Below are 26,937 nucleotides of genomic sequence, written 5' to 3'. Positions count from 1 at the left end.
TAAAGTTGTTGTTTCTTTTTCCTTTTATGTCTTTTTTTGTCACCAGGGAGAGAGCGTATGGTTTGCCTTGTTTCGCCTGCTTCATATAATCTGATGGACACAATCGAATTCCGTCAGTCGGAACTGGGATGAATAATCTTACTGGGACGACACACGCGGTGACGACCTTGCCGAGCGGTCAACGTGTTTCACAACATGCCGGCTCAATGGGTATTTTCCCAGTAAGGTCTATGGCCAGCAGTGCAGTCACGATGCACCGTGCAGCAGTGCATAGTCCAGTACAGTATTGGCTTTACTCGACAGTGTGAGCAAGCGGGCAAGAAAAAAAGCCTTTGCCAGTCGGCCCAACCGAGGAGCCAAGAGCATGAAAAAATATACGTGTCATCAGAGGTGAAAGCAGAATTCAATCGCCAGTCGATAGATTTAGGTGACTCGAGCATCTAAAATAAATCACAAAACTCCTCAAGCAGCAGGCAACACGTTACCCCCCCCCCACACACACACACACATCTCCACATATCCGAAGCGTCGCAAAGAAAAAGAAACCCCTAATTTTTACCTGGCAGGGAGCCTCTGCAGCGCCAAGCGCACATGATTCTTCGACAGGGGACGGAATATCCAACAGCTCTTCAAACACTGCTCAATACCGAAGCAAAGTTCGCAGCTCCTGTTGTATAATATTGCGTCGCAAGGATGTTTTCTCGGGCGAAATATCTCCAAGGCCAATGCACACACACACGTAGTCACGTGGGCTCTCAGCTGACACAGGAGCGCCAAGATTCGGAAAAGCAGACCCGCATGTTTGGTCTGCTCACGATGAGCACGTCGTGTGTACCTATGCCCGGGAAGTTACGATAAAGCGCCCGAATAAAACGAGTGTTCACGATAAGGGCTCTTGACGGACGGTCCCCGTTTCCCGTCAGGAAGACAAACTTGCACGGCGTACGTCGCTGGTGATAAGGATGGTCGACAGATAGAAAGGCTCAATGAAAAACATTTCGCTAATGCAATAATGTAAAAACCCCGAGACTAGGGAACACGAAGGGACAGACACAACACGAAGTCTCAAACAATTCATCCAAACATCATCTTCACCAGCTCGCTTGCTTCCTAGCCATTTTTTCATTGACATTTCGCTAGTTTAGGTGAAGCATCAACTTTGGGACTTGGACACGGATAGGCCTCACTTGGGTATGCCTCACTGTATGTATGGGTATGCCTCACTCAGACGCTGTTGCATTACAACGGAAAAGCAAGTCTGTAACACAAGGTCACAGAGTTATTGTTACGGGACACCACACAACCGAAAGTTTGTTTTTCTTTTCTTTTTTCCGAAATGAAAGTAACTATACGCGTATAGTTACGAGTTAAAGTGACGCAGTCACATTACAGCAGTTACGTTTTAGGAAACGAAGGCCGAGTAAACGCAACTCTCAAAGTTTATTGGGTGTTAATAGACCTCTCCCTGTTTGTGAACAAATGACGTCATAGTGTTCGACAGCGCCACCTATAGAAGAGTTCAGGAAATCCCAGTGCTCTTTGCGCACGCATTGAATTCTGGGCGCTTGCTGAGCGGGGGGAATGAAGAATAATCCTTCACATTTCGCTGACCCTGACACGTCGTGGGCAATGGACCGGTAGGGAAGAAATCGGAACTGTTTGGAGGCAACCCGTTTCTTTCGTATTAGTAAACTCCCACAGTTCGAAGCGACGCTAAGCACTCTGGGATATTCTGAACTCGCCTATTTGGTAGAGGTTGAACTACGCCCGAAGCTATAGGGGCGAACAAGGTCGCGCCCCCGAAAGCCACGGTCTTGAGGGGGTTACGATGGTCTCTGAAAGGGACGCGACCTTCGGTCCTAGTTTTCTTTCAACAGGAGGCACCGAACACGTGCCCATTTCTGGAACCTAGCCCTCTCCTTCCGATTTGTTTCTGTTTCTGTCTGTGTACCAACCTCATGATGACGTTCCTCGGGTAGAGGTCTATGGCCAAAGGCTGACTGTACAGGCAAATAATATGCTCAAATGATGTCTCCTTCCTTTTGATGGCATCTTCCCTGTGTTTAGTAGTAGTGGTAGATAGTAACGCTATCGTTATCATGATTAGTATTATTAGTACACTCGTTATTTAGTTTTTTTATTAGTGTTATTATTAGTTCAATTACATACCGTCAATCACAGACTACGTCGTCACGTTATCATAATCGTGTATACCGGTTATTACGTCACCTATAGTTGACCTACGCGTGTGGTATTTAATCTGTGGCCAAAGGCAATACTTCAATGATATTTTCATCGCCTCATGAGGTGATTACCGGTGTTGTTCGATGCTTAGCCAATAATTTCTTGGAACAAAGCTCGACCGCACTGTGAGGGAGAAACTGGATTATTCCGTTCGTGATGTGCCTCCGCCATTAACCTCCTCCAATTATTGTGAATGCCATGCCGCTTAATATAGATTCGGGATAATTGGAGCCTCAAATGGCTACAAGGAAGAGTGTCAAAAGACACTCTATAATAGTTATCGCACTATTATGCATCAAAATTTCGTAACTTTTGTTGCGAGGCAAAACGAATCACGATAAAAGTACAGTAATATTAATTCTGATGCTTGTCGGGTGAAGGAGGTCACTAATAATGAAGTTACGTTTGGGCTGGATGGAAAAGTTCCGTTGTGAAGTGACGGAAGGTATAGACAAACACGGAAGATGAAACAAAGGACAGTCGCATAGAAGGAAGTCACACCTGCATACTCAACAGTCGTCATTCATATAGTTATTGTTAACCAGAGTGCGAGAGGTGTCCTAGGTTAATAACACATCACAACATTGTAAATAAGATATATAAAAACCAGTCACTTAAAGGGGCACTAAAATGCAAAAGCAAATTGCTCTCAAATGAAAGTCCGTGTTTGAATTAGTATAATGCACGCACAATTAGTTCTCACAGCGCTACCGTTTAGAAGAAAAGAGCAATGAAGACAAGTGCAGTCTTTGGAGGCAACGAATGGGGTCCCCAGGAGGCAAAGATTGGCGGCATCCAATGAGACAGCAGGAGAGGCGCGCATACCAAACGTGGCCGTGTGGATTTGGAACGGGTTGGATCGTATAGTGTTCCGTATATGCGCGGCATGATGCGCACTGCCGTATTTTTCAATACCGATTCACTGAATTGTAGCCCACAAAAGCTCTCGCGAATGTTCCACTGATAACATTTATCTTCACGTCCTTCGGACAGCGACGCCAGTCCGCTTCGCAACGGGCACCATGTTTTCACCAAGACTGCTCCATGACGTGGCACGCGCGCGCTGCACGTACTAAACACAGCGATGCAAGAGCTGAAACAACGTTCTCTGCTTAGCGCCGAAGGAAGAAAGAGTCCGGTATAATTTCGGTTGTAGCTCCGTAGTGGAATCAAAGTTTTGAATTATGATAACAAGTACGAAATTAACATAGCGTGTAACGTAATTTGAAGTAAACTTGTTTTTGCATTTTAGTGCCCTTTAGGACAGTCGATGGTGTGTTCAGCCACCTGCCGGAAATCGGTGTATATGGTTTTGAAATGAGCTCTAGAAGGAGCATATATGTGCTAAACGTAAACAAAAGAGTGTGCCATGTGCGAACAACAGCATGATAATTATCATTTTCGAAGTTGAGTATAAAACTGAACAGACGTCGTCCACACGAAGCTTTTCTTTTGTTTTTTCACTCGAGTGGCGTGCCACATAATTACAGCTGAGTTCTCGAAAACATACAAGAGAAGAGGCTTAGCAGGTTGTATATGCCATTCGAAATGCTCACAGGTCAACGCTACCAACAACAGGGTGTTAGAGTATGCGCCTCGACTTCAATGGAAAGTGTGCCATCGTTAGCGTCGTCGATAATACCTCGTTTCAACGCGCCGTTTACGATTTTTTTTATTTTAAATTCCGGGTTAAATTCCGCGAAGCCCCGGCAGTTTAAGAGCCATCCAGCATGCCCCAACTCTCAACATTCCCTTCGGTTATATTACCTTTCATACTATACATTTTATATTTTCCTAATGCACATTTACCTACGTGTATAGAGTTCCTCTCGTGGTTTTACTAACTATATGTGTATTTATTTTCTGTTGTAACAGCCCTTATGTAATGCTCTCGCCCCTTTAAGGGTCTTCTGCCGGATTACCAAGGGGAAACATCAGACAACACAACTGGCTGCAGACTGCAGGACACGGACCAACCACTTCCTGCTCTTCAGCACGATGTTGTATGTTCCTTTACGTTGTCCCTTATGCTGATGTTGAAAAAAATACAAGGGAGCGTGACCTTCGAGCTACTACAAACGATTCGATACTGTATAATCACTACGCATTTTCCTTTTATCATAAATAATTGGAGGAGAACCAATCGAAGTGCAATTCTCGTATGATATAACCCCCCAATAAGCCTCCCAACGAATATGACGGAACTCCCAAGAAACCTCTTCAATTCATATTCGCTAGATAACAAACGCACTACTTTATCTTAAGCACTACCACGGCCCTTTGATACCGTGGCACTACGTTGGCCACTCTGCCCCGTCGACCCAAACAACAGGCGGACTTTTTGGCACTGCTGTTCGGACGCGGAACAACCATAGCGTACGCCGGCTGCTCTCACGCTCTGCTGTAACATTCATAACACCGGTTGGCTTCCATTCATCCTCCTCTCCTTCCTTCACTTTGCGCAATTACGGCAACTTGCTCCGGTTCCACCAGGAAGGAATCGACAGAGCGCCGTTCGCACAGCAAAGTGATATTGCGTTCTCGAACGGAAACTTGAATTTGCTGGACTTTAATTTTCCCCTTAACTTTCGCCACAAATTCACTCCCGGAGTGTGTCTTTTTATTTCTCTCTCTCTCTCTCTTCCCCACCGCCATGGAAGCGTGGCACTAGCACAACGCAGGGGCGTTACTGTTTGTAAGTGACTTCCGTGTATTTAAAAGACTAAATTCCGCGAGCGTGTCGAATTTATCGCCCGCCCACTTCGCGCGTCGATGGGAACCGCGTGGATGGCGTGCTGCATCCAAAAATTTCCCCCTTTTAGCGTTTGCGAATTTAAACAGGCGAAAATGTGGGGCGGAAGAAGTCAATTATGAAATGAGGAAAGGTTCAAATTGACGTTTCGGATGATATCTCGCGTTAATCCCCGCTGCCAGTTAAGGATCGAGCGAAAGGCGAGAGAGACGATAGAGTTTTATACGATATGCTCGATTTGGTCCAGATGGGATGGAAACGTCGAACTAAGCTTACTCTAGTTGCCAAGGGTAAAACGGTGGTCGAGTCCATTTAAGGTAAGTCAATTAGCATTAATTTTGAATTAAATGTTGCCCGCGCTTCATCACGCGGACTAGGCCTCCAAAGCGAGCTTTGCGCACCAAAGTTTCCTTGCTGGGAACGCAAAGCTAACTGAAAGGTGTAAACAAACACAACCTACTTTTCAGTCGAATTTTGCCCGATATGTGTACAAAAGAATGCGGTAGAATATGCATATCTTTAGCAGTTTGACATACTTGTAACAATAGTTTGCACGTCGAACATTTACGTTGTTATGGTGTTATCGCGAAAAGCAAAGTATAATTAGGTCAGTTACTTGGGTAATTAAATAATTATGTTTGTAAAATATTCTGAGTGAACAATAAATGAGTGGCGGGTTCACGGCATCCATCTTTCACACCACAGTCTTGGGAAGCAACTAACGAGTACCTTAGTAGCTGCTATAGTTACCACTTTCTGTTTAAAGAAATTGTAAAACGTAACTAAGTACTGTCCACGCGCCAGTTCTCTATCGTTATTTTGTTAAGGCTTCAAATGCCGTGCCATTTTTCTCAGCCAGGAATTCCACAAGCCATAACCATGGCCCTAGACTAACTCCCATGGCCCCTTAGACTGGCACGTAGGAAACACGGCATGAAACGGTAGGAAACTATGCTTGGGCAGTAAAACTGCTAAAATAATTTTTTAGTTACATTAATTCAGCTTTGTTTAAATGCAACCGTAAAGTAACCTTAATGTGGCAATTGTAACTCAGCTATTGTTTTTGCAGGCTTGCTGTAACTTAGCTACTTTTTGTTTTGTATCTGACCCACGACTGCAACTGAGTGATGGCAGTTGAAAAGTCATCAGCAGTGGGATTCGAACCCACACCATCTGATTGCCAGTAAGATGCTACCGATTATACCGTGCTTGAACGTTCCAAGTCATGCTCTGAGATCGAACGGTGTCGGCACGCTGCGGAGAAATGATGAACTACCATACTGTGGACATGTCGTCTGCTTTTACACGTTTATTCAGCGTTTAGTGCAGTAGGTAGAGCATTGGGGAACCGAACAGTATCTTACGATCGCGGAAAATGTGATCTTCGAGTGAACATACACTAAGATTACGAAAAAAAAACCATCAATTCGGAACATCGGCTCACGTTTCATCCACACTAGAAAGGTGACAGTGTCGCCCCCTATAGGTCGATCTCGCAGCGTATAGAAAACACGTTCGCGTTGTGAGGCTTGTGTTACGTTTATTTCCCTCATTTACTACAGCGTTACTGATGAATGTTTAACGCGGGTCACCACTATACAGGTTACACTTGCTTGGATTACCACTGTAAGCACTACTACACCGATTCCGACTGAACGTTCCATTCGCGAATGCGTTTCTTCATAAAACTGGCGCTGCATGCAACCTCGCCAATCTGCCGAAACTGTGACGCGAAAGAAGAGACGCAGCACACTGATCTGCTAGAATGCTGTCGCTTTTGTGAGAATCGGCAGGCGCTCCGAAGAACCCTGGACAGAATCGATAGAAGACCTTTTCGTGCCATGGAAGTGTCGGGCGATGGGCCTGGCACGCCATCCACTGCAGGTGAGCGCGGATAACATCCCGAATCCGAACGCGATCCCCACAACCGCGTACACTGAAATACATCAGCGTAGCCAGAAAAATATTTCGGAAGGTGCTCTATGAAGACTTTACATGAGAGAAGAGGATTTCCTCTCGTTTCACTCTCCCAAATGTACTACCAAAGGTACCATATCGTGTGTGGAGGGGGGGGGGGGCTTTGAACACCCCGAAGCCCCCCTCTGGCTACGCCAGTGCTGAAATACGTCCGCTGTCATTATATTTGTGGTGAAAAAATACAAACGACGAAAATATTGTGTCAAATGTTTTCAATATTTCAGAATCAAGCCACTGAGGAACATATTGTCCTCTATTGTGCAATAAAACACAGTCAAAGGCACAGCGATGCAAGGAATGACACACTACGACAGCATTTTTCGACGCACCTTACGACAGTTATGCGCTTTTACATAATCGCTATGGAGCAGCCGGGAATGACACGTCCATATTTTTCTCCACTGCCATCCTCAAGAACGAAGCCACGCCGTTGCTCGCTCACGGTTATGGTACAGTGGGGCAAAGTGAGATGCGGGGCAAAACGACGCCATCTATCTCGAAACTTTACTGAGAGGGTGCCTCCACGTGTCCACTTTATTTCGCTCGGAAATTGCCCTTATTGGTGTATACAAGGGACGGGCAGTACTTAAATACATTGTAATTAGAATAGCAATTTAAATTAGTAATAATATTAGTAATAGTAATTAGTAATTTAAAATAAGAGTACACGTATTTATAATTATATTTAAATACCAATTTTTGAGTGTTTATTTTTGTAAAGGCTTTATAAATACTCCTAAATGCGCAAGACATTGACTCATATCTAAGGTTACTCTGCATTTGACCTTTCTGTAAGAACGGCAAAGCAGAGTTTGGAGAGCCGTGCAGTTATGCCGTGTTTTCGCAAGCACACACACGCGACAACCCATTTTAAAGGTTGGGTTTTTGACTGTTGTTGCGAACAATGGTTGGGGCTACTCGACTACCTTGTTGTATCAAGCATCCTCGTCAAATCTAATACGATCCTTTCCTCACCGACATCCGTGGAGCGGTGTTCTCCTTTGCGAATCTGATTCTACGGCCGAACAGAGACCTATATGATGCGGTCTTCCGGAAACTTCTAATATTAAACTCGTCACGATAATCTAACAAATAAATGCTGTTGTTCCTCGCTGATTTGTAGTTATGATCATCGATATTTCTGTAACTCGAGATGACATCTTCCTCACAGTATTTATCGTATTTATAGATACCGTATTTATATTTTGTATTTAAATACTTATATTGAAAAGCATTTATGCAGAGTATTTAAATACCTCTTTCAACAAAGTACTTTGTATTTATATATTTATATTTGCATACTCAAAAAATGTACGAGGGGCGTTCAAGTCAAACCGGGACTTTTCATTTTTCGCAAAAGTAAAATGAACTTACAGGCGAGAAATTAGTCTTATTTTTCAACGTAACCTCCAGCTGCACTAATGCACTTGTCCCAGCGTTTCACGAGGGCTTGGATGCCAGCAGCGTAGAAATCCTTACCGACGCGTAGCAGCCATGATCGGACCGCATTCGTGACCTCGTCGTCGCAGCTGAAGGTGGCGGCCCCCAATGAACGCCTTCAGTGGCCCGAAGAGATGGAAATTGTTGGGGCCGAGGTCTGGACTGTAAGGGGGATGTGGCAGCAACTCCCAGCCCAGTTCCTGTAAGGTGCGTGTCGTGAGATGCGCGGTATGCGGGCGTGCATTGTCTTGTAGGAGGAGGACTCCTTTGGTGATGAGGCCAGGCTTTCCGAAACTGGAAGTGTTCATGATAGTGTTCAACGTTCCCATAGAAAGGTCCGTCTTTCGACCCAGAGAGACACGACAGATTGGCAGTGGACGGAAGCTCGAGACCGCGGAACGCTCCCCGCCCCAATATTATTACTACTTTATTTTCTTTCTTTATTTTATTTATCTTTTTTTTTTTAAATAGAAGTTTGAACAAAAAATGATTTCAACTGCAAATTCGTGTCTCATTTCGCCTTACATAACCTAACGAAAGAAAACTTATTATTTTGGGAGTACAGAGAGAAGAGTATGTTACGGAACGGGACAAATCCTACGAAATAACCCGCTACCCCAGTGATAAAAACAGAAAATGAATTCTCCGTTGAAACAAGTTTCAGGCTCATTCACAATACACGTTACTGGTGCCCCCGTCGCTTTCCGTTCGAACGGAAGAGTCCGTCACCCCTGAACAGTTCCGTTTCCAGTTCATCAGCGCACGTGTATTGGTCACGCAAAGGATGTTACCCCTGTCCACTGGGCCATCGCAACACGACACATTGGGCACGGACAAAAGCGTTGTCCCTCCACTGGGCCACTGGTGCCATCCACTGCTGGGGTAATACGTGTTGTGGCTGGTGAAGGGATGGGGAGGTTACTTACTTCCTCGTGGTTAGACCGCTGTTATACACGCCCGCGTGAATGGCCCTGTTCCGTTTCGTGTATCCGGTGAAAATATGACGCCACACCCGCATTATTGGCCGTCAACGGGAAATTGCTGCGAAAAAACCGGGTTGAATGAAGAAAACTAGGTTGTGAAGGAAGTAGAGGAGATCAATTTGCCCATGTTTTTAAGTAGGATGAATATTTGAAGCTTTCCTCGTATTCTTTCTTTTTTTTTTTTTTTTTGTGATCCCCTTGTTGAGTCTCTCCGCTTTTGAATACAGCTACTATAATGCTAGCGATAGATTGCACCCGTTACACAAAGAAGCGTTTGACCCTAAGACAACGCACAAAGCACATATTTACCTAATTGTACACGTCAATGCTACGGTGAAAGGCGTACGTATCCAAAGGCCGAACGACTGCATGTCTCGTAAGGTCCTTGGAAAAACTTACCGCATCCCTCACGTTCGCGTGGGTTTGCAGCCTTTTTCGAGATGCTACGCATATCTTGGTCATGTACAGTAGTATCCCCTTACTGTGAGTAAGCAAGTGTGACAAAGGTTACCCAAAAAGGAAATCCCATGGCTGAGTGGTAAGTTCCCGTACTACACCGAAATCGGAAGGGGACTCGAGCTCGAACCGCGTCTCCGACTGCGCGTACTATAGGGAGGTCCGGACTTGTTTTTCTGAGGTTCTCTTCCGCAGATGCTTTGAGACGGTGCCTATGAAGCTGGCCCAGGAGGCTCACTATCCTTCCCCCTCTAGCATGCAGGCTGTTTACAGGAAGGCAGACTATAGCTGCTACACGTAACTTGACGGCACTTGGTTCGTCCTCCGAGGAAGCTCTTTAACGCAAGTGCCATATTATATAGGAAGTACTTTGACAATATTTCGTGTCGCACCTTATCTCAAAATGAGCTCGTCCCTCCCGACACTGCGTCCTCGAACACTCAAGCCCCACATTATGGAAGATATTAATACCGCTACGCTTTCCGGCGCGCAGTTCTAATCCAATCAGGAACAGCCGCGCATCTATTAGCGGGACCATCATCACATATAACGTCGGAAACGATCAAACTAAGCTTCCTTAACCACCACTCCCGAATCTCTTAATCGTCCCATCATACGCGACGACCCTTCGCCCTTCGCTGCATATAATTCGGAAATTATCGTCCTCCGTTTGATTTCACGCATACACTGGGCGTAGCGTACATCTGGGCTCGACCGTGCAACAACGACCGTGCTCAAGCTTTCTTTTTAGTAAGTTCGAAGCTTCTCTTTCATTGCTACGTAATAATGGCTTATGGTCATGAACTCGGCTGAACAACGACGATATGATTACGTCAACGAAGCGAGACGTCTTTGCTATTCTTTTTTTTTTTTTTCTTGCGAGTTTTGAAACCGTTTCCCACCCAGGGGCAGACCTAGAGTTCGGGTGGTCCGGATGTCTTGACCCCCTCAATTTCTGTCGTCAGCAAGTGCATCATTTTGCATATCCTAGACCGGAACCCCCACTCTTTCAGAAATGTCCTCTGACCTTGCTCCCATCATCTGGAGTTATGGAAAGGTTCCGTTCATAAAAGTGTACATGTAGTCTAAATACAGTCTTTCTACATGGAAGCATTTAGCTTTTCTCAGGCCACTCTGCTCGGCCCAGTCCGACATCACACACAGCGGTCTGTGACCAAAGCAGTTTTGACTTTCTTGAGCGATTCATTCAGGTCTTATGAACAGCCTGTGAACTCCAGTCGTGCAATCTCATTCTTCAGTGCCCCACTCTCACCCTCAACGCATTAACATAATGTTTTCTTCTGAAGTCATCTTCCGTAATCCATCTAATCATTCATTCACCGTTTGTTAGTCTTTTTTTTTTAATCTTTGCCTTTAATCTACTTCATCCTTCTTTCACCGTTTGTTAGTTTATCATTTGTTTCCGAATTCTTTTCTTATTATTTACTTTATACTTTTTTTTCCTTTGCGGAATAGCAAACCGACGTCCCGTTTGGCTGACCTTTCCCCCGTTTTTTCCCCCTTTGGTCTAATAAATACACCCCCCCCCCCATTTAGCTCGCTGTTACATAACAATAAATGAAGTGATGATGAGATGGTTATATATCGTCGATATACATGTAAAGGAATATGCGGGGGATTTGACGACAGAATGCGAGAACGAAAAATGTGAGAGTGCGATTTGCTAGACCAGTGCATGTACGAAGAAAATAAAAAATAGGGACAAAAAAGAATAGAAAAAAAAACAGAAAAAAATGAACATATGTTCAAGAGTAACTGCGAGACGAGAGAGGGAAAAAACGCAGACGGTGGAAGTGGTCTCGTGTGCAAGCAGGGACAGAAAGCGCAAGTGTGCACCTGGCACGTTTTGGCTATATCGACAGTAGTCCGAAATGGCGTCACCTGCAGAAAGCGACAGGTGGTCTGTAAAAGGAGAGTTGCCTCGACGAAAGCCAGCACCGCATGTAATGCAGGAAGGTACGGTTTTACAAAGCGGGACCAAATGGCGCATTTTAGACGTTACCATATACACGGCGGAAGGTGTGAGAAGCATCACGTATCTCTCCTCAAGGCATCTCTAGGCGTCACTCTAAAGAAGACCATTAATGGCCAGCACAACCGACATATGGATCGTATAGAGCAAATCACTCTCTCTCATAGCACGACTTGATAATCGAGAAGTCTCCACAACGCTCGTAAACGTGGCAGGAGGGAGAGAAAGAGGACAACCAGAAAGAATCAATTACAGCAGCAATGAATGTCCCACTAAGAGGGACCTCAAGGAAGACAGATCATTATATAGAGGAAATCTGTCTGCGTCTACGAACTCACATCGACTCGGTGCCACCTAATCAGCAACTTGCATCATCCGGAAATGCGTTTTAGTCAGTTGAATAATGGCAGCTGAAGAAAAGGCGGCAGCAGCCAGTGCCTTATCAACTGCCATTATTCAACTGAAGCCTGCAACTGGGCGTTGTGAGGCTTGTGTTGTGTTGTCCATCTATGTTTAATTGCCTCGTCTATATACTACTACGTTCCTTCTTAGTCGTCCGACTCTCGTATCTTGTGCAGAAACCAATTAGTAACCACACCTGTACATGTGCAAGAAAGCCACGCAAGCACGGCTTACCGAGGTGTCTCATCCTTCTGCTCAATCGGCGAGGCATTTTCACTTCTCCCAACAGCTGACAACAGTCCCGCGTAGCAATCCTCCAGTGCAGCACTGACATACCATCCGTACTTCATGCCGCGCGCAGAAGACGAACGCCACAAGCACTGCACCTCATCCTTCCGCTACCAGCGGGCAACTGTGACAGAAAACCTTTCCCCGAGATCCTGTAAAACTCGTCTAATCTCGATCAGGTATCCCTTATGTGGCTACCCTGTCGATCTCTGCAGCCTTGACACAGTCTGTTGCCTCCTCCGGGCGCCCTCGTCTTCGTGACGTCGTCGCCTTCCGGAATAAATATGTTGGTTTCTGCATTGATGGCGCAATCCGAGGAATTGGAAGTGCACGCCGTTATCAATGGGGGATCGTGCACACTGGAAAGTGGAGCGACCGTAAACTGCGACAGGCCTTCTTTGGCAAAACGAGAGAAGGGGTTACCGGTCACGCTTTCGCTGTTATACTTGTTTACCTGTATTACGGGAAACATTTGCTTCATGTGGTGGTGGTACTCCTGAAAATCAATTCAATAATTGGGTGTTTACGTCGCGAGACAACTGAGATCATGAGCGACGCCACAGCGGTCGGTCTGTGGATTGCTTTTGCCCACCTGAGGGTTCTTTAACGTGCGATGAAAGCTCATCACACGGCACCCCGTATTTAACGTCCCTCGCGGAAGACGGCGTGACTAAGCAACTTGTACCCTGCCACCAAGTTGCTGGCGTCCTCGGCCGGGTTCGAACCCGCGATCTCGGGATCAGAAGGCGAACACGCTACCGACTGAGCCACCGAGGCCGGTAGTTGTACTCCTGAAAAGCTCGCCGTTGTCAGCCTCACAAAGGTGGGCAACGTCACGACTAACGCTCTGGAGGAATGTGCGTCCTGGGCCGCCTTCTAAGGGAACTGTGCCGATAAATGTCTGACAGCGCATGCCTGTTGCATATAAAACGGAAGGAAAAGCGAGCAATGCGAAGGGTTGTTTCTCATGACATACACTACATGCTTCCACCGAGGATGGCATTCCACGCAGACTGGGAGATGACCCTGGTTCGAATCCGGGCACCGTCTGTGCTCTCCGGGATTTCCTCAGACGCTTCAAGACAAGTGTCGCCACAGTTCCTTGTGAAGTCGGCCCAGGACGCACGATGGCCCCCTCAGATAGTCGTAACGGTGCCTGCTTGAGCGTGGCAGCTCTATCATCACCACCACCACCAGAACTAAGCACAGGAAACTTATGCGTATACGAAGAGGGGAGTCAAGTCCTGTAGATCACATAAACAAAATACAGAAGCCGACACTGAAGATCTTTGTTTAAGTTTAATTTGTACAAGCTTTCGCGTGGAGGTCCACGCTTCCTCACGTACCTGAGGAAGCGTGGACCTCCACGCGAAAGCTTGTACAAATTAAACTTAAACAAAAATATTCAGTGTCGGCTTCTGTATTTTGTTTACAGAAAACTTAAGAAAAGAAAGCCGTTAGTCATGGTTCTAAACAACTGCGTCCAGTTTCCGACATTTGACCCTTCATTCCAGTAACCTCAGTATAACAAACGAAATCAAGGATTCTCATCTACGTTATGAAGACCTAGTAATAAGCTAAATGTCATTCAAAGTGGCAAGAGTTCTTCAAGCTGACACCCTATATGTTCCATTGACAAATGCCTCTTTTTTAAAGACCGCATAAAATGTGTCGCAGGCGGAATTCTTTCTCTAAAAAAAACTAGCTCACCTTAAATTCCCATGGGAACAGCAGTAGTTTACAATAGGTCCTGATCTGCATATGAATGTCACACGGAGTTGTTTATCTCCGCGCGCACTGTGGGCCATTTGGTCGATTCTTGTTTTATGTACACAGTATGGTCGGTGGTCTTAATGAGCCACTTATTCCAGCCGATATGCATCGCCTCGCCTTCCCAAGAGCTAGTAATCACCTATTATGCGTGGGAAACACCGTGTTTCGCGTAGGATACTCGGAGGCCCTAGAATGTGCAGCTTTTTGTGACTGAACAGAGTCTAGTGGTTCCAACGGATAGGATAGGCGTCCGGAACAGTGACCTTTTGGGAAATTTCATCTCGTTAAAAAAAGGAAAGAAAGAGCGTTTTGGCAATGATTCCTATTCACCTCTTATGTCAGTACCCCATGTCATCATCATCACCCATTCATCTATGCTGTTGTTGTTGTCTTATGTCAGTATCCCATGTCGTCATCACTTCTCAATTTTTTTTCTTAATTCCGTGTTAGCGCCGCGAAGCAACTGTGGCTATGAGCGGCGTACAGATGTGGACAGATGGAGAGAGGACCACAGGAAGGAGCGGGGGACAGGGGGATTAGTATGCGTCCTGGGCCGACTTCAGGGGGAACTGTGCAGACGTTCGTCTGGAAAAGTCTTCGGAAAAGCCAGGGAAAACCTCGGACCGTGTCGTAAACACTCATCTTTTTTCATATGTCACCGGTACCCACGGTGTCGAAAAGCGCAACAGATACTCGGTAGCACTGTCAAATTAGTTGTTGTCCTTGACTCTGTAGATATAACTACTTGCGCAAATGTTGATATTTGATTTCTTTATTCTTTTTTCAATTGTTTTCCATTAGCATTTTTTATTATTTTTTTATTTGCGACTGATTGCTTTGTATGGTTGCAACTGACATTTGTGCAATTCCGCCGCTCGTGCGTTTTATTGCTGCTTCCCTTGCACCACGGGTACGGGTGTGATGGTGATGTGATAAAGAAAAATATGGGAATGTATGTGTGGATGGAGTGTATCAAAGGCTGCTCTAGGCAGCCTTTTCTGTGCCTCGTTTTTCCTTGGAGACAAAGAATGAAAAAATAATAATACATCCGTCCATATATATGATAGCGTGTCAGATGAACTAAATGCATTCTGGCAAGCCACATGTTCGCTGCAAACGATAACGTGCACGCGACCGTAAATATGGCGGCCAAACCGTTCGTACATACAACGAGATTGCTCTTTCTGTTCGTCTTTAGACCTGTGTCATAAGTTGTATCCCATATGCTTGCAGTAAAAAAAGTAGGTTTGCAAATGGCTGCCCTGGTATCGCTGGCTCCTCCCAAAAGTGATCCGATAGCAACACCGGAGCTAAGACATCTCAGCCCATGCGATACACTCATACTCGGGAGAAATAAGATGTCATACTGGGCAAGAAGCACCGTATAATCTAATCTAATCTAATCTAATCGTGCCGGTAGGGAAACTGAAGTCACATGACCTTGCCCTGGGTAAAGTTACTCGCCGTAAAAGTTTACGCATTTATTACTGGTTATGCACTATATACATTCTTTTTAACGAGTAATGTAATGCCATTACAGCCTGGCCGAGTAATGCGTAATGACATTACTCATTACAGTTGAGTCGAAAGTCCATGCATTATCTAAAGGGTCACCACCGAGGAGAGCAGAGACCATGGGGAGTCTTTGAAGAACAGCTCCCTCTACCTTGCAAGAAATCTTGCAACAATCTTATTCCAGATTTCCCACTGCATGTTACTCTCATGTCTCAACGAAATCATTCATGCATAGTGATTTCGCAGAAACTAAGTATATCTCACGAAGTGAAAGTATAATCGCATCTATTTATAGTACGTGCTTCAAACGCCACATAGGACTGTGTTAGAAACTTACGGGAAAATGTACCGAAGTAATTCATCACTTCATGAAAATAATGACACTAGCAATATATTACTAAATATAATGAGCAATGGTAACGCGATAGAAAATAACTAATTTTCCCATCTTCGTATATACATGAAGGAATGAAGTCTATGTAGATGAGTTCTCGGTCTATTTTCTCACACACGTGCGAAAGCTGCGTACTACAGCGTGGTGTCTGTGAGTAATCTCTCCCCGAAACCATACCTGGGTAGTAATGTCATTACTGTAATGAAATTGCTGTAATGAATTACTTTTTCTGGTAATTTGTAATGCCATTCATTACTTTTTACATTATGTAATTTGTAATGAAATTTAATTACATTTGGACAGTAATTTTAATGACATTACTCTTACTTTTTACAAAAGAACTGTGAAACTGAAAAGAAAGAAAGAACTGTGTGTTCTGTGTTTGCACTTGGCAGAGAGTTGGGGACCGGCGAGTTAAAAGAATTCCAACGCCCACTATGAACAGTGACGCACTCAATCGGCACGGGGGACGTCAGTTCCCTTCGACCAGCCAGTTGCCTTAGTTAAGGCACCCACAAACAAACGTTCTTCAGGTCAACGGTTAGTAGCCTTGGAGAGTCATTCTCTGGGGGCGCCATCCTCCAGACAATCTTCCTGTTGTCGTGATACTTCTTCGTGTCACCTTCCTCTCTACACTGGGGAACGGTACGTCATACGTGGCACACTAGCCCTAGAGTAATCCCCGAATTTCGGGGAAGGCAAGTTTCGTCAACTTTTGTTTTTGTCCTTTGTGTCTCCCACAAAACTCGGGTACATGTATACACGGGTGTAATGGCAAAGTAATGAATTTGTAATGTCATTACTTTTTCGTAGTAATTGTAATGTAATTTCATTACATTTCAGTTGCAGTAATAAGTAATGTAATTTAATTAAATTCTAACTGGAGTAATGAGTAATGTAATTAAATTACATTTTATAAGTATTTTACCCAGGTATGCCCGAAACAGATGTGCCGTTGACAATAGTGTGTCTTTTGCCTATTAAATGTCGCCTGTGACGGGTCAGATCAATCCGTTTCTGTGGGACAGAGCGCACTCTGAACGCATCGAAACGGCGAGAGAACAAAAGTTCCAGTGACTGATCGCAATAATAGACCTCTACCCGAGAAACGTCATCATGACGTTGGTAGACAGATTGAAACCGAAACAAATCGGAAGGGGATCGAGAGCTGGGTTCCACGAATGGGCACTTGATCGCTGCCTCGCATTGAAAGAAAAGTAGGACCGAAGGTGGCGTCCCTTTCAGGTACCATCGTAATCCCATCAAGACCGTGGTTTCGGGCGCGATCTTGTTCACCCCTAGCTTCGAGCGTATAGTTCAACTCTACCAAAGTGGTGGCACTGTCTAACACTATGACGTCATTTGTTTACAAACAGGGAGAGGTCTCTCTACGGCAACTCCTCCTATTTGATGTAATGCATTCCATTCGGAGGAACTCTTGTTGCATACGTATTGCCTAACGTTCTCCAACGTAAATAATAGAGGTCTTTATTTTTTCACAATTTTTCTCCACGATATTTTGCAGGGAATCAATAATCTTTAGAAAAGGAATAGTTCGCCGGGGTCAACTTGTGCGGTACGTACGTCAAGATATCTGCATACAAACCTACGTAAAAAGGCGTCACCATTGATAAAGTGGGAACGTTCCGAAATGATACACGATATTTTGCTAGTGCATGTTAGAAGGCACAGAGTATACTCTGGAAGGTTTGGACATAAATGCTGCCCTCATGTAGATCACCCGTGTACCACGACCAAAAGAAACTCCCGCGATAGACACGGAGAGAAACTTATTCTCCCATGACGTGTTCCGTATTGTTGGTCGGCCGAGCGCTGTGGTCGCTTCCGTATCTTTCCCCGGTCAAGAAGTAAGCTCTTCACAGTTGAGGTGCGCTTCAAAAAGGAGCATCAGTGATTTTTTTTTTTCCTGGCACGTGTGCGAGCATCGCTGAGCATCATTGCGTGGACTCTCACCGCAAACTTTCGCGTCCCTTACGGAAGTTGCGCTCACCTGGTTCGACAAAAAAAGGCGGCACGCAATTTGTGTAGGACGGGGAGACCACCAGTGAGGGCTACATGCAATATGTTCGTCACTTTCGACGAGGAAATCTATATCGACACGCACTTAACTTAAATCAGTTCCGCACCTTCCTGTTTCCGTGTATTCGTATATACGAACCCCGCGAAACATTCGATTGCACGAAAAGGCAAAAACTGCTCACGTGGCACACAGCGTCCGTGTCTTTTCCAGTCATCTGCTACGCGCTCGCGCTTACGTGGTAGCAGAATGCCGCATTCTGGGGAATGTCGCACGTGTGAACACACGGTTTCTCGCGTTTTGTACAGCGTATGATTATTTTTCACGGTTTTCGTGATATGCAATCTGGGGTTATATACGCTTCAAACCGAGCAAATGTCACTAATTTAATTACTATCATAATTATTTTATAATTGGAAGTATCGTAGCTTCAACTGAATGAACGTAGTGTTGCGTTTGTCCTATGTTTCATTGCCTCATGCAGTACAACGCAGTTTCGAATGCTGCGCTGTTATCACCTGTGAAAGTAAAATTACTTTCGTCTGGTGCTCTGGGAGGACGATACACTTGATGAAGTTGCTACAAACTTTCGTTCGTACCGGTTCCATTCCTCACAGGGAAGGTCGCATCCAGAATCCCATCTACGAAACAGAATACCACTATGTTTGGCACCGGCCGACAATCTGCTGACGTCACTACCTTACGGGAGGAGTGAAAGGGCATCGCTAAGGGGAAGAGAAAGGCACCGTCCAGGCTAAGTCCCTGCTCTGCTTGGTGGTTTAGGGTATGACATTTTAGACTTTTTCCAAAGGAGGGAATTCGGGCGCATTCTCATTATCCGGCGTCAGCTGTTGACATATATTCCATGGTAATAGCAGTCAAACTACGCCACTATTTCGCGTGGGGGGGAAGGAGGAAGCTATTCATTTTGGCAGGAAAAATCAGCCAGAAAGGACGGCTTGCCATTCCTTGGTACATAATTCCTTAGTGGGTAGTCAACTTCCTGAGGTAGTCAGAGTCAGCGTCAGAGTTCACGTGTGGTTTATATCGTCGATACCGTGAAGAGTGGCCAACGAGGAATAAAATGACACCTTACCGTGTATTCACACGAGCGACATTCCCCGGAATACTCCAGCGGAAGATGCGAAAAGCGTCATAGTTTTCTGTCACGTCGTGTCTTAACGCGCAGTGCTAATCGTGGGGAATATCCTGAGACTCAGCCACAAGATATTCCATAGCAGACGGCAGGAAAAGACGCTGACGGTGTCGTCTGCTAAGTCCACAATGCGCCACTCTCGATATTTCGGCACCGTGTGAATGCCCAAGAATAACACGGGGCGGAACTTCGGTTCCGTGAGCAGTTTCTGCTTTTTCTTCCGCTACAGAATTCTCCATGACGATGTGAATACACGGATAGTTTCCGAATCGGTTGGAACTGATTCGACCGTCCATTTATAGGACACGTTCTAGAGTCCACAACCCTCCTCTTCTCTCGCGATGTGTGGCGTCGCAAATATTAGCCTCGTGTTAAGAGATCGTTTCCCAGTCTTCGAGTGATAAATCGGAAAGGGTCATTCAGCCCTTTCTGACGAGAATTTTGACTAGCATGTCATCGAGCTTCGTTCAGGTACACTGGACCCTGTCTCCGTAGAAAATGGATCCGCTACTCACGATTTGGGTGGCTTTTTTTAATTCCTCGTTAGCGTCGCGAAGCAACTGTGGCTATGAGCGGCGTACAGGCAAGGACAGATGGAGAGAGGACAACAGAAAGGAGTGGGGGACAAGAGGGTTAGTATGCGTCCTGAGCAGACTCCGGGGGAACTGCGCCGATATTCGTCTGGAAGGTCTGCCGGAAAACCCCAGACAGGATGGGGTGTTGAGATTCGAACTAGCGTCACCACTCAGTTTCAGCGTGGAAAGCGGCCACTCCAACCACTATGCCACGGGAGGAATGGAATGAGGCTGGGTAGTTCGTCAAGGCTCTATAATACTGTGGAAGATACCATAACAATCATTTTCACGCGCGCTTTTTTCGGCACAGTTCCCTGTGAAGTCAGCCCTGGATGCACGGTACCCCCAAATAGTCGTGACGCTGCCCGAATGAGTGTGGCCGACTACGGCAAGCAGTTCTTCCATCATCATCATCACCACCACCACCACCACCAATGGTGACGAATAATGACAGTTCGGGTATACCCGAACTGTTATTGCTCTTATTGCTTCGAAGCAATAAGAGGTCGCTACATTCACAGAATAACACCGAAAATATCTTTCACAAATAAACAATTACGAAATACAAGCACCGTATTCGTGTAGAAAACTCGGAAAAATCTCGAAGTAAGGCTCGCTTGATGCAGCTTGTGGAAGAAAGATCCAACGGGAAAAAAGATCCATCAGGAAAGAACATCCAACGGGGTCACGTGCCATGTGGAAAAAAGATCAAAAGGAAAAAAAAAAGATCCAAACGTGAAAGAAGGTCCATGCGGCAGAAACACCATAGGGAAAGAAGATCCACGCGGCAAAAAGGTCAATAGGGAAAGGGAATCCAAACGAGGAAGCGCGTGAGAGTGTATATCTGATAGAAAAGAATGCTTAATAAGCGGGCCATCGTATCATACTGTCAGTTTGTATGAAGTTTAACCCGATATTTCCACGAAGACCGCTGAACCAGGGCGATTGGAATTAGTCACAACTAACGCAGAACTTGTGGGAGTCAGCCCGTATAACCCCACTTGGTTGAAGTGCGCGACCTGTTCAACACACCAAACTGCCACGCCAAACAAGGACACTGCGGAATGTTCTGCACTCTAAGAAAAGAAAAGGTTGTGGAAAGGTGGTAACCTCTATAGTAGCGTCCGATAAGGGTGCAAAATGGTGGTAAAAGCAATTATCATATATCCAAATTGCTACAAAAAGGCGTACGCCCTCCTCGCTGACCGAATCAGAAGTGGTAGCCCTATCATTCGTGGCAAAGACGGAGGTAGCACGCAGGACTTTGCAAACTTTTAGGCACAGTATACGCGACAAACATTACCTCATAAAAGGCATAACTGCTCCACCTTTTTTTCTGAGAGTGTGTGTCTGTGTCAACTGGTGTGTAACATGTATTATGGAGAGGAAACCGGGGGATTGCACCTGATTCAATCAGATTCCACCAGAACTGGATTGAATCAGATGGAGCTCAACCCGATTACACCCGAGTTATTGAGGCAATATGAGACTCTATTCCACCCCACCCCCCTTGATGCCGCGGAAAACTATAACCAAAAATGTCACGCCGTATGGCACATATGTCTTCTGTCAGATTCGCAATTGGAGCCACGCACATAAGATTTTTGCAATAGTCCCCAACGTCCTAATCCTAAGAGAGCTCCGATTGTGAATCACCACTATTCGGACAAGAATCGAGCAGTCTCTCGTTTTTATTTGCAGGGAGGTGTCAATGCATTCCAACAGTCACAAAAGTCATTTCAAAATATCCCTAACTTGCAGACAGCACGCCGATATCAATAATTGAGTTCAAGTATAGCTCACAACATCAGGAAACGTGGGGACGTGTACGTTGCTAATCTGTTCATCTCGGAAAGCAACAGTTTGTTCCTCCGCGGCACGCTTCCTATGGCGAGGGGATAAAGCTTCAGAGCATGCATCCGATTCTGAGTGGCATGCTGCGAGGTTCGAAGCCACTGCAACAGTTCTGCCAAACTGGGGTGCCGCCTGTCGATTCGACTCTGTAGCGGCCGTTGTGTCAGCCTTCTACCATGCTCATGGTCCGAGGCCCGGTATCCTTAAATTAAACCCATGTATCTTTGATGATAGCATTTTCAATCTAGAAGCTCTCAAAGTACCAGAAGAAGTACCGGGTGATCGGAATCGCTTCGAATGACCTGACGGATTGTCATTCGGGCGGGGAACTAGCAGATGGCTTGTTGGCGGTGTTAGCGACAGATTTTTTTATATAAATTCTTCTTTGCAGTTTACATACAAAGGATATTATTACTCATTATTATTTGCTTATTCTAAAAATATTGATTGTGAAGAATTCATGAAATACAGTACGCAGCACCGTACAGTAGGCGCAGTACAGCAGCAGTACAGTAGGCGGCACCCTGTCCGATTGCTTGAGGGGGATAAGATGGTGAATTATGATGAATGTTCAGAGCTCACGCAGAAGTTCTGTTACTGCTAAAAATGTGATAAGGGCTTGAAGAGCTCGTAGCTGATGCGCTGGGTTGGCTGGAGGCAGGGGCGAATGCAAACCATGCAGTGGATAGCTAAACTACATTACTTTTTGGGAGGAAAAATGTACGCAAGGAGCCATGTCGCAATACGAACTGCAACTGATGTACAACACAAAAAAGTTCCATTGTGGTCACGTGACGGAGGGAATAAAGATCCAAACGAGAAAGAAGATCCATACGGAAGAAACGTCCATATGGAAAGAAGATGCTCTAGTGGATCTTCTTTCCCTGTGGATCTTTTTTTTTTTTTTCTGAAATCGCTTAATGCTCATCTCAATGCGCCTCAGTATTTCACGCTCTCCTTCTCTCTCTCTCATTATTTTACTTCGTTATACAACAGACGGCACTGCATGTTCCAGACTCCATGAAATGCAACTGTAGAGAACGTTCAATTGATGTCCAGATACTCGCTGCAAAGTCGCAACAGAATCATTTGATTCGTACCTTCTCAATAACTATTTGTTTGTGACACTGCTACAAACGACATAATAACGTACCACGTGTACGACTATTCGTGAGTTCACACAGAGTGGATAGAAACGGGATGAGCAAATTTCCTGCGCTGTGCGATAGAAACCTGCCGGGGGTCCGTCAACGCTCATTCAGACGGCCTACCGAAACTGATGATCGATTTCATGTCAGATCCGCGAAAAGAGAACGGAACTCTATTCGAAGCAGAGCAAATGACTCAAGATTGTCACGCACAAGTGTAAACAACGTCATTACTCTATGATATTGATGTATCCTTGGAAGTATGGATCGCGGTTGTACCGTTGTTTTGGCTACGGCGTACAGGTCCCGACAAAAGTTTACGGAAGGCGAGAGCGACGTATCTCTCGATTGCAGAGACACCATAGCAGCGAACGGGAGTGGACAGAGTTGCTGAGAGGTGCATGGAATGCCCAGCCACCTGTCTGTTATACTCGCGCCACGCGGGCAGAAAACATGACATTACCGTGTAATGTCAGTTGAGTCCCGAATGCCATTTTTTACGACTGTCGTGCTGCTACACGTCAGATTAGAACGACATTAAACGCGATGATGTCTATGCTTATTTCTCACTAGCTGCGTAAGAGATGCGATACTTGAAGAGCGGAAACGTGTTCAGAGAGATTGGAAATACCCATAATATCCCGCAAAATGAGAAAATTTGCTTTAGTTCATAATTGACGGTCTGTACTATGTCAGAACTCGGAATATGTTGTCATCTTGCCTGTCAGGCGGCAGTCTACGCCAGAAGCAGTCGTTTACAACGTCAGACATTTTGCCAAAAATAATTCTTGTTGTCGCGTTATTTATAAAATAATTGCGCAGTACGCACTATGCAGAGTGACTTTGTGGAAGTTTTAAGTTGCTCTTGTTCCCAGACAATGGGAGCGATGCTACGCACGGGTGAATGAGTTGTGGCGATGTCATTATGGGGAAAATGTCATTCGGACGAATGCCATTAGATATCTCCGGACAACACGACACGAATGACATTAAGACTTAACTCATTACGCATTTAATGTCATTTTTTGTGCCCGTGTGGCAGGAGTATTAGTCTATCAGCTCTCGTTTGCTGCAATGGTGTCGGTCCGTGTTCCGTAAACCTTTGTCGGGATCTGTACGACATTATTCCCGTCATATCATAATTCCTAGCTCCACGCAGGGTGCCGTCTGGATGATACGCTAGAGGTGCTGCTCCGTGTGTGAGGGAGTTGAGATTTTAGTTTTCAAAGGGCTACGCCAACTGTACAGCTCCCACGAAGGTGCGTGGAATGATTGTGATAATTTATCACCATTGCAAGAACAAGTAACCCAGTGGAGCATACAATGCTTGTACAAAAGTCCTAAAGTGAGCTTGAGTACAAGGTCCTGTAACGACTGAAGAAACAGTACACGGGCCAATGACCAGCGCTAGCCTCTCAATTGCTGCGCTGCTTACAGGTCAATCGTACGACTATACAACCATACCGTGGTGGAAAATTCAATTCTCTTTCTCCCATTTCTTTTTTTTTTTTTTTTTTCGGTGGGTGGAATGTGGGAACAAGCAAGAAAAACCTCGACTTTCTGAAAACGTCCGCGATTAGAGAACCCAGAGGGGCTCCTTGAACCCCGAAATATAGATCATGCCAGACGTTTTGGGAGAGGGGTGACAGCCCCATCTTCACTATCACTTCTCACTTGGCTTCGGTTGGCGTGGTGGTAGAAGAAAAAAAAAAATCAAATAAGCTTCCCTTTTCCTTTAATGTGGAGATATGCGTGCCAACGTTGCGCGTGTGCTCATCCTTGGATCGGATAAAGTGAATTCGTGCACGATCGCACGAAGCATTCGATTCGGCCGAGGAAGTTATATCTCGATAACCGACCAGCGATTCCCAGGCACGGTCGAACGCAAAAGAGCGTGACACATGCACGCTATCGGCTTGATGTTCTCAGAGTTGAAAATAAAGCGGATAGTACAGATCCCGACAAAAGTTTACGGAACACCAGAGCAACGTATTTCTTGATCTCAGCGACACCCTAGCGGCGAACAGGAGTGGACACACTTGCTGAGAGGTGCGTCGAGTACCCGGTACCCTGTTTGTAAGTCTATCTGCTCCTGTTTGGAGCAACCGTGTCGCACAGATCACTATATACACCACTCCAGTGTTCCGTAAACTTTTGTCGGGACCTGTACGACTTACTTGAGGCTATTTTTATCGTCTGGTGGCGCATATATCGATAGAGGCGCAGCAGGTTTACATATGCGATGATTCAGACCTGAAATCCCCTCAGGCGACGAGATCTCTGATGACATAGCTCGATGAATATCGCTATCACTCAGCGCACTGCGTTCTCAAGAATATCAACCACGTATACCTCAGTAGAACAGAAAAGCACTACTGCTACATCCTTAATAATTTGGAACTTCTTTAACGTTCAAGAGTTTCCTGAAATACCATTATTTGACGACTGCTGCACAGAGATGCAAAATTTCCGGAAATTTTTAATCGCTCGAAAAAAATTTTTTTTTGGGGGGGGGGGTTGAAAAATTGGAACAAATGAAAAAAAAACGTGGTTACTGCGTCTCTATTCGATTTAAAATTGAGTCGTAGCATTGCCGGCCAAATCACAGCATACAATGAGCTAGAAGCTTTAGTAGTGTTCATCCTCTAGGCATAAATGCAGAATGGAGCATCTCATGAGACTGCTGTCTACTCAGCGATAGGTAATTAGAACAACCCGTCCACTCCGACTAGGACCCCGACATTACGTGAACGCGATGGCAATCGCTTGGAGCGGCCAGACGAAGGTCTAAGTTGGTGGTTGTTAGCGGGCATCTAAGCCACTGTCGGCAGGTTGGAACGCATCGAAGTCACGAAACTTTATATTTTTGAATTTTGTCGCGTGGCAGTTTTGGGCAATTTTTCCGGAGACGAGGAAAAAAAACGAAAAAGAAAACTTTTTTTCCCAAAATTTCCGGGTTTTTTTTTTTCGTGCTTCGCCTGCACCGTTGTGTGACGTCACACAACGGTACGCGATACCCGACATAGAAAACGTGTATTTAAGGGAGAACTTGAGCGTATGTTTGCGGTTTGCTAAGCGCGTCATGGACGTTGCCGTCACTGCACCATGACGAGCAATGACACTCCCCGCAATTCCTTCCGGTTACGGAACCCGTGCGCCAATCAAGTTCCCCGTTGTGAAACTGCCGCTTTTCCGGCGCACGAGTTTTCGAGAGAGCAAGCAAGCCAGCACCGCGTTTTCACGTCTCGAAGATACCTCCGCTACACTCTTTCTCACCGCAAAGTCAAAAATGCTCCGTCATCGTCTGTCGTCTAGAATGAACTGCCAGGTTTGAAAAGATGAGCAGATTTCGTCGCATAAAGCAGTCCAAAAAAGAAAGAAAATGTCGGCTGATATACTACGAGACGGAAGGGCGGCCCAAAGACAAAGCATGATGATCAACGTGTCAATCTACTTCCAATTATTATTATTATTATTAAAACATGATAATGACGAATGAGATTTTTATGACCCAAAAGCAGCCAAAAAGCACACAATGTTGATTGATTGATTTGTTGAAGAAAACAATGGAGATGTTAGGTTCGAGCCACTTGGGACTGGCTACTCCAGGACGCGTTATTCCGAAAGGGTACTACTTAAATCTATACACGTTGAAATGGAATAGATGAAGACATCACCACAAAACTTGGCACCAAAGGCAACAGTGTAGGAGAGTTCACGTGTGAAAATCTCAATGCACGAAAAACAAAGACAGTCACAGAGTGTCAAAGACACACACAATAATAAAGCATACAATGTAATTTATGTTCTTCTCGTCCTTAGAAAATAAACGTCTTTCTACAAAGCATGCTGCAGTCATCTTTCAAAGCTCCTGTAGGACGGTCGGGTGAAAGTGACAAGGAATTCATAAATGTACTAATAAACGGTCCCTGTAAGGGCCACGGGGGAC

General features: G+C 45.4%; 2 protein-coding genes across 5 annotated transcripts in view; one reads left to right on the top strand and one right to left on the bottom strand.

The window, feature by feature from the left end:
* LOC135388372 (uncharacterized) overlaps window positions 1-26,937 on the top strand; it is a 123,166-nt gene that overhangs the window by 58,626 nt on the left and 37,603 nt on the right. The window contains exon 3 of the mRNA XM_064617899.1: window positions 4,149-4,247. Coding sequence (XP_064473969.1) covers window positions 4,149-4,247 — 99 coding nt within the window. The remainder of the gene's footprint in view (window positions 1-4,148; window positions 4,248-26,937) is intronic.
* The window catches only part of LOC135388370 (protein FAM107B-like), a 78,717-nt gene that overhangs the window by 29,904 nt on the left and 21,876 nt on the right, over window positions 1-26,937 (bottom strand). Inside the window, exon 1 of one of the 4 annotated variants that reach the window (XM_064617897.1) lies at window positions 12,482-12,659. The exons of 1 other annotated variant lie outside the window; for it this stretch is intronic. In XM_064617897.1, coding sequence (XP_064473967.1) covers window positions 12,482-12,581 — 100 coding nt within the window. In that variant the 5' untranslated portion in view covers window positions 12,582-12,659. Of the gene's footprint in view, window positions 1-559; window positions 831-12,481; window positions 12,660-26,937 lie in introns of those variants that run through there. 2 more of the 4 variants (XM_064617894.1, XM_064617896.1) reach the window with 2 other exon arrangements.

The sequence above is a fragment of the Ornithodoros turicata genome, chromosome 3 (genome assembly GCF_037126465.1).
Source record: "Ornithodoros turicata isolate Travis chromosome 3, ASM3712646v1, whole genome shotgun sequence".
Lineage (NCBI taxonomy): Eukaryota > Metazoa > Arthropoda > Arachnida > Ixodida > Argasidae > Ornithodoros > Ornithodoros turicata.
Note: the sequence above shows the minus strand (reverse complement) of the source record. Positions and strands in the feature narration are given on the sequence as shown.